This window comes from Otolemur garnettii, unplaced genomic scaffold (assembly GCF_000181295.1).
Source record: "Otolemur garnettii isolate 467f Iridium unplaced genomic scaffold, OtoGar3 scaffold00018, whole genome shotgun sequence".
In the NCBI taxonomy this organism is placed as follows: Eukaryota; Metazoa; Chordata; class Mammalia; order Primates; family Galagidae; genus Otolemur; species Otolemur garnettii.
This window is the reverse complement of record NW_003852413.1, coordinates 20448557-20456962: the sequence shown is the minus strand read 5'-3', so window position 1 is coordinate 20456962 and position 8406 is coordinate 20448557. Positions and strand designations below refer to the sequence as shown.

General features: G+C 50.1%; 1 protein-coding gene across 1 annotated transcript; it reads right to left on the bottom strand.

Annotated features, from left to right (window-relative positions):
* On the bottom strand, positions 1-3661 carry TMEM101 (transmembrane protein 101). The gene is made up of 4 exons (XM_003786286.2): positions 3451-3661; positions 2992-3172; positions 1154-1300; positions 1-394 (listed from the first exon to the last, which is right to left on the bottom strand). The coding sequence occupies exons 1-4, from the start codon at positions 3585-3587 to the stop codon at positions 86-88; spliced, it is 774 nt and encodes a 257-aa protein (XP_003786334.1). The 5' UTR covers positions 3588-3661; the 3' UTR covers positions 1-85.
* Positions 3662-8406: the final 4745 nt, after the last annotated feature.

Here is an 8406-nt window from a genome sequence, read left to right as displayed (position 1 = left end):
ATAAACAGCAACTGGGCCAGCAAGGAGGAAGGCAGGGTGGCCCTCAGTGGCTCCCTGTGCCCGTCTCAGCCTCTCGCCGTGCAACTCAGCCATCAGTGGCCAGGATGACAGCAGCCCCAAAGATGCCCACACTCTCTCCGAGGAGCTTCATTTGGTTCCAGAACTCAACACGCCGCGTGTTGTGCCAATAAGCAACATTGCCATCAATAAGCAGCATGACTGGGGGCAGTAGTACAGCCAGGATCTGGGCAGCCAGGGTCACGTAGTAGCCTGACAGGAAGGCCAGGGCCAGGACACCATACAGCACGAAGAATAGCTGGATCATCAGCTCCCCTCCTGGGAGATGGTTCAGATACGCCAGCCGGTCCTCCTTGCTGTGCTGCAGCGAGTAGGCCTGGAGACATACCATCCTCTAAGACTCACCAAAAAGGCTGAGAAGGCTGTCTAGGAAAGGCCACCCATGAGACCCTGAGATGGCACCTGTAAGTCAGCACCTGTAAGGTAGGCTTCTGACACCCTACTCAGATGGGGACTTTAAAGACAAAGGAAAGCCTCTGTCTCCTCCTCAGACTGTGGAAGCCCAGGAGGTTACGGACTATGTCTCCCCTCACCCTAGGGGCTATGAAGGGAAGAAGTGTGTTTCCACAGTCAGACTGGAGCTCCCACCTCCAAATAAACCATGAAAGCCTACACAGCTTGGCAAAGAGATATAATACCCAGTAACTAAGAAAAGGCCCAGTGGCCTGGGCCCTCCCCTAGCACCAGGGAATACCATAATTGGCTACCCTAGGAAGCCCCATCAGCCCTAGGGGGCAGAGTCCCAGTTGGGGCCACCAAACCACTTCTTTGTCCCCTCTCCCAGCCCTCTGGGGGCTGGAGCCATGAGAGAATCACTCCATTTTATGCTCTTGGTTCATAGGGTTGGGATTGAATGATCAATCCAATTTCTTCTCTACCTGGTGGCAATAATGTTTGAAGAAGGAGCTCTCAACCAGGTCTCAGGTATTTAGAAGGCCCCTGAGGCCTGGAAGCTGGCCAGGCAATTCCCAGGGCCCAAGCCTTCAGGAACTGCATGCAAAGCCTTGTTCTTCTAGGCCTGGGTTCACATCTCACTCCCAGCCAGGCACCTCCAACCAATAGACCCCCAACCTACCACACAGATGAGGTAGATGCCCAGGAACACCTGGCCGGTGGACTGTAGGGAGCGGCTGCGGGGTTTCCGACGATACAGCTCCCCAGCACCGCTGGCAAGCACGAGAAAGCCACCAATGATGGCAACTGTGCGAGAGTACATACGGACCTAGGCCGGGCAAAGGGACCCCCCGTCAGGAACTACAGCCACCACTTTTCTCCTGGCTGCCCAGAGTGCAGAACTGCCCTTTTCTATACATCTCTTTCCATCTGATGAACCCTCTTACCATTTCCAAGCTTGGTGGGGAGCTACAGCAGAGATAGATAATTTTTTTTTTTTTTTCAGTTTTTGGCCAGGGCTGGGTTTGAACCCGCCACCTCCGGCATATGAGACCAGCACCCTACTCCTCTGAGCCACAGGCGCTGCCCAAGATAGAGAATTCTTTTATACAGAAGTGGAAACTGAGATCCAGGGGAATTGAGAAAATTGTCCAAGATCTTACAGAAAGTTAAGTGTCAGAACCCAAACATGATGCATTTACCCTCCCCCTAACCCCAGGTCTGCAGACTCTCATCCTGGTGTTTTTTCTCTGTATCAGTTGTTCTCAACCTGTGGGTCGCAACCCACAGGAATTGTATTAAAGGGCTGCGACATTAGGAAGGTTGATAACCACTGCTCTGTATGGTACAGGGTGTATTCCATTAAAACAAAACAACACAAAATGAAAACAAAACAAAAAACAGGGTCAGGAACAGTGGCTCAAGCCTGTAACCCCAGCACTTTGGGAAGCCAAGGCAGGAAGATTGCTTGAGGCCAGGAGTTTGAGACTGGCTTGGGCAATATAGTGAGATCCTGTTTATAAAAAAAAAAATTAAAAATGTATTAGCCAGACATGGCAGGGCATGCCTGTAGTCCTAGCTACTTGGAAGGCTGAGGCAGTAGGATCACTTAAGCCCAGGAATTTGAGGTTGGAGTGAATTATAATCTCACCACTTCACTCCACCCTGGTTGACAGAGGGGGACCATGTCTCAAAAACAAATAGCCACTGATCTCACTGCCTCCTAGTTGCTCACACATCTCCCTCCCCTACTGGACTGTCGGTCTCTTCCTTGAGGGTAGTGCCTTTGTCCAACCTCATCTGCAAGCCTGCAGCACCTGACACAGGTTCTGGCAGTTACAGGCTTAAATGCTATGCTAAGATTAATTACATGAACCTTCCAAGATCCCTTTTGCCCTATGAATCTGAAATTACTAAATTAATGGTTTAAAGATTCTGGGAACGAGGCCAGGCGAGCTCAAGCCTGTAATCCTGGCACTCTGGGAGGGCCAAGCAGGGTGGATTGCCTGAGCTAACGGGTTCGCGACCAGCCTGAGCCAGAGCGAGACCTTGCCTCTAAAAATAGCCAGTGTTGTGGCAGACGCCTGTAGTCCCAGCTACTTGGGAGGCTGAGGCAAAAGAATCGCTTAAGCCGAAGAGTTTAAGGTTGCTGGGGGCTGGGACAACACGGCACTCGGCACTCCACCGAGGGCAACAAAGTGAGACTGTCTCCAAAAAAGATTCTGAGAACCAGGTGACTTTTGGTTCCACCAGTATGCTAGGTAACTCTCGTGTGACTTTGGGAAAATGTTTCCCATCTCCGGACCTCAGTTTCCACATTCTAGAAGCGAGGTTTGCTGTCGTCTCTAAGATCCTTCCATTTCTGCGATCTGTAATCTCTACAAACCTAGAGAGGTTCGGCCCTTCCCGGGTTCACACAGTTATCCACAGTACAGTGCATCGCCCACCAACTGCCCTGAGCTTTGGCCGCTGACTCCCCATCACCCACAGTGAAGCCCCTTCTAGGGCGGAGGCGCTCACCTTCAGCCAGTCCCCGTAGTGGACGTAGCCCCCGATGTAGGCGGCATAGGTGCTAATGGCCAGTTGGAGTGCAGCCCCCAGCGCGAACCAGCGCCGCTTCACTCCAAAGGACATGAAGCTAGCACACAGCACGGCCGCCCCCATGTCGAAATACAGATAAGGCACTGGGATGTCGGGCTTCCTGCGAGCCAAGAGTGGGGAGGCAACGAGGACAGAATGAAGGGAGAAGAAGAACCCCTGAGTTCCCACAAGCTCAACTGCTCCCCCGAACCAGAGCCCCGTCTCATGGCTAGGAACTGCCCCACCAGATCTGGCCCGGGCCTTCGAGGCCCCAATTCCTCCCAGTCCAAAGGCCCCAACTTCTGGCTCCCAACTTCTTCCCTACATCACCGCACCCACGTTCCTGGGACGAGCCGTACCGCCCCCAACCGCGTTCAGCGGCTACGTGAGCCTCCTCACCGGCGCGCCTCAGCCCTCTCAGCATACAGCATGAGTTGGCTGAAGCAGCCCCAAAAGGGACATCGTGTGAGCAGCACCGAACCCAACTGCATGAGCAGCTGCAGCATCCACCGTCTCCAACCTATTTTAGACGCCATTTTGGGAGAGGGCAGTCCTCTGCGGCTTCACTCCCTTAGAGAGGCCGGCGCGAAATGGGCACGAAACTTCCGGGTGTCTCGCCTTTTCTTTTCCCCTACCGCCGGGAAACAACGTTGTCTCATTCTAGTTCCAACACGATGGAAGTGTTACTGCTGCGAATTTCAGTCTCCCCCCCTGCCCATGGAGACTTCTGGCCTTTTCATTGTACCTGCAAAATTGAAAACTAGACTAGAGAAAAGAACAGTGGGGTCAGGACATTAGAAATCTTGGCGTGTATAGCTTGATGTATTGAAGCCAACTGGTCTTGATGCAGCCAGACCTAGGCTCTAATCCCAACTCCCACCCTGGACTCATCACCTTAACTTTATTTATTTTGAGACAGGGCCTCAAGCTATCCCCCTGGGTAGAGTGCTGTGGCATCAAAGCTCACAGCAACTCCAACTCCTGGACTCAAGCGAGTCTCCTGCCTCAGCTCCCAAGTAGCTGGGACCACAAGTGCCCGCCACAACGCCCGGCTATTTTTTGGTTGCAGCTGTCATTGTTTGGCGGGCCTGGGCTGGATGGAACCCACCACCTTAGGTGTATGTGGCGGGCGCGTTAGCCACTTGAGCCACAGGCGCCAAGCCATCACCTTAACTTTAAAAGACTCATCATGAAATGGAGTTAATGATATCTATCTCAGAACTGTTTGAAGTTTAAATGTGGCAAATTTGATCCTAGCACATAGTAGGGGTTCAATAAATGGTACACACACACGCACCAGAGGAAATTTCCCTGTTTCTATTAAGTTCAAATAAAGGGGGTCCTTCTGGCTCAGTCACCTGGTTGATCTTGGTCCATCCCCTAAGGAAAGAGGGAGATCTAATGTGGACATTTGGGACCTCTCAAATCAGTCTATTTTCACCAGCTCCCATGCTCTCACACTAGCCCAAGTTACCATTTTTTGTCAGTTTTAACTGCAGCAGCCTTTCAACTGGTCTCCCCTACTCACCTTTGGATTCTTCTAGTTTGTACTCAGCTCATAACATAACCACCCTTCTTTTGAATCACTTAGCAAAGTGGCAATGATATATTTGTGATTTATTTATTTTTGAGACATTCTCTGTCACCTGGGTAAAGTGCACTGGCGTCATTATAGCTCACAGCAACCTCAAACTTCTGGACTCAAGCGATTCTCCTGCCTCAGCCTCCTAAGTAGCTGAGACTAAGGGTAGGAGCCACTGCATATGGCTAATTTTTCTATTTTTAGTAGAGACAAGGTCTTGCTCTTACTAAGACTGGTCTCAAATTCTTGACCTCAAGCACTCCTCCTGCCTCAGCTTCTAAAAGTGCTGGGATTATAAGCGTGAGCCGCTGTATCCGACCTGTGTTTCTTTTTTTTTTTTTTTATCTGACCCGCGATTCTTTTATTAATGACAAACTTCCCCCACTAGACTGTGAGCTCCATGAGAACAAATAGAGTGATTTCTGTTTACTATTTATGGATGTTCCTTGACTTATAATGGGGTTACATCTCCATGTAAACATATATTAAGTTAAAAATCCATGGCTTTACTAGAAATGGTTTCTAGTGAATGCAAATCACGCTCACACCATCATATATTTGAAAAATCCTAAATTGGCCAGGAGTGGTAGCTCACACCTGTAATTCTAGCACTCTAGTAGGCCAAGGCAGGTGGATTACTTGAGCTCAGGAGTTGAGAGAGACTGAACAAGATACCCCATCTCTACTAAAAATAGAAAAATACCCAGGCATTGCAGTGGTTGTTCTCAGTACCAGTGACTTGGGAGGCAGAGGCAAGTTTGAGATTGCTGTGAGCTAGGCTAAGGCCATGGCACTGCAGCCAGGGTAACAGAGTGAGAATCTGTCTTAAAAAAAAAAAAAAAAAGAAGAAGAAGAAGAAGAAGAAGAAGAAGAAGAAAAGGGAAAGGGAGGGGAGAAAAGAAATGAAATGAAGAAAAATCTTAACCATCCTAAATCAAGTACCATCTGTACATCCCTCAGGGCCTAGTATACAGGATACACTCAGGAAATAAGTGCTGCACAGATAAATGAACCACAGGTGTCATCACTATGTCTAGTTCATAGTAAGGTGTTCGTAGATATCTACTAAAAAATGGGGAAACTTCTAGGCAGTTTGGGGTTGTCACCAGAGATGCCACCACCTATCATACTGTACACATAAATCCATTAACACATGGATTCACCCTCCAATGTTGAAGTTAAGACCATGCAAACACCCTTAATAGGTCATTTAATTCATTAAGTCTACTTCCAATTCTGTGGGGAGGGGAGGAGCTCATGTCCAAATGATTTCTGACCATGTGAATTAAAAATTAACAGTCAGCCACTAGAAGGTGGCCAACAAAATACCTTTCCACACTTCATTTTTAACAAAGTCATTAGGATATAGCTAGGTACATCAGAAAAAATGTGAGAGGATATACTGATACAAAGAACTAGGGAACGGGATTGTGTGTGTGCTGGGGGATGGGGAGATCTGTAGGCAAAGATAAAGTCTGGGTTAAAAGTCATTTTGACTACCTCCAACCACGAGCAACAACCACACAGAGCGAGTTTTCTTTATAATACAGGCAAAAAGTACAGAATCATCTTTCTGACTGGTTTCATTTTTCAAGTCTCCTCACCCATCTGATTTAATGCACAGACCTAAAGAGTTGGACCGAACTGGGACTATGTATAGTCCATAAAATAGCCCTAGCAGTCTGCCTGGGCTGTCCCCACAGGTGCAATGCTCCCACCTTAGCAACCAGTTTCTAGTCAAATCTCCATCAGCAGAGGCCAGAGATAAATATGAGGAGGATGGAGATTAGAATGAAGGAAGCTTTCCTTGGTGCCCACAGCACTCCAGTTCCTCTGGACTTAAGTCCCTCTCTTTTACTACTCTCTTTGCCAGAGGGGTAATGAGAAGGGAAGGATTAGGGGTCTAATTCTAGTTTCTAGGGTGGGGCAGATGCCAGCATTCTGCTAGGTCAGGGGAAGGGAGACAGGTGGACACCCCAGGATCTGAGAAACGAACACAGCCGTATGTTCCTGCCTGCCTCTATTTTTCCCACCCCTTCCAGGCCAGAACCTAACCCCAAGACCTCTAAGGAAATTCCCTTTTCCTCCTAATTCTCTCTGCTCTTCTTCAGCACCTTGACTTCCCTCTGCAACATCCCTCACCTCTCCAGGAATGTTCCCATCCTGTCCAAGGCCCTGCCTGTGTTTATGCTCAGCCATAATCACAACCACAGAGAGCAGCATGGTGCTTGAGATGCCAAGGAGAGTGACCATCTGGGCCAGCACTTCAAGTTGCCTGGGTTGGCCACATGCAATCCAGCTTCCTGAAGACTCCCGGCAGGTCAGTTGTACATCCAGGGGTTTTTGGCCAGTGGCAGCTGTAAACCTGCTGTCCAGATGGCAGCCACTGCCTTGAACTTGAGGTGATGCAGTCAGTTGTCCATGAGATAATCCCAGCACCCACAAAGCTGTAAATGCCTCAATCTCCAGCTCATTTTTATTCCCAGCCAGGAAGACAATTTCCAAGCCTGGCAGGGTAACCAAGATAGTGCCCTCCACCCACTGCAGCTGGTTCCCAGCCAGGATAGGCAGAAAAGGCCACCAAACCCTGCTGTGGCCAGCTCAGCCAGCTAGTTATGGCTCAGATCGAGCTGCTTAAGGCTCCTCAGACCCCATTGGGTACTGGGGTCCAGAGTGGTGAGTAGGTTGTGAGACAGGTCGAGGCCAAGCAAAGAGCCCAGGGTGGCTGAGAAGTCTGGGACAGGAGGGCCAGTTAGGAGTGAGGACCAGCCGCTTCAGGCAATTCAGGTGCCCTAGCTACATCTGGCAGGACATTGTGAGGAAGCAGCAGATCCTGTCTCCAGAGGCCTCAGAAGGCACCAGCTAGCAGGTGTCTGAGATTGCTGTGGTTCCAGCTCCAGGAGCCAGGCTCTATCAGGGAACTTGGGAGGAAGGCTGAGCAGGCGGAGGCCCCCACAGCCCACCACACTGACTGTGCTTGGGCAGGTGCGTGGTGCTGGACACACTGCATTGCTATAGTGTCGGAAAGTGGCCACACCCACCCCATGCTTGCCCAGGAGAGGAAGGGGAGAGGATAGTATCCAGCACTCATGTATACTAAGACCTTCATGCCTCACTCTTCCACCTGAGACCCTTGGCAACCATGGTGACACTAAGAGAGAAAAATATAAGTAGATACCATTCAGGAGTCTCACCATTTGCTGGACTCCCAGTATGGTCTCAAGGATACAATCCCTTCATCCCCCACAATTTTACCTGTTACTGAAGCTTCTGGCAAGAGCTTTCTCAGGCCCCAGCATTCTGATCGCCTGCCCCTAACCATCCCTCACACCCTTACCCCTAAGATGAAAAGCAATTAGGGAAGATGGCCTTTAATCCCAGGCACCCCTTCCTTATTCCCTCCCACCCACACCCCACCTCACTGACTTTTCACAGGGCCCAGTAAAAACTCTGCCTTCCCCATCCCCTAAACATTCACTCAGTCACTCTCATACAGCCAGCATTTCCAGAATTACCATTCTGTAAAAGGTCTGCACAGAAGTCCGATGCACTCACCTATGTTCCTGGCAATACCTGCTGAGTGCAGCCCCTGCCCAGGAATGGCAATGGAAAGAATCTCAGGGCTCGGCGCCTGTGGCTCAAGTGGTTAAGGCGCCAGCCACATACACCTAAGGAGGCGGGTTCGAATCCAGCCTGGGCCCGCCAAACAACGACGGCTGCAACCAAAAAATAGCCAGGCATTGTGGCAGGCGCCTGTGGTCCCAGCTACTTGG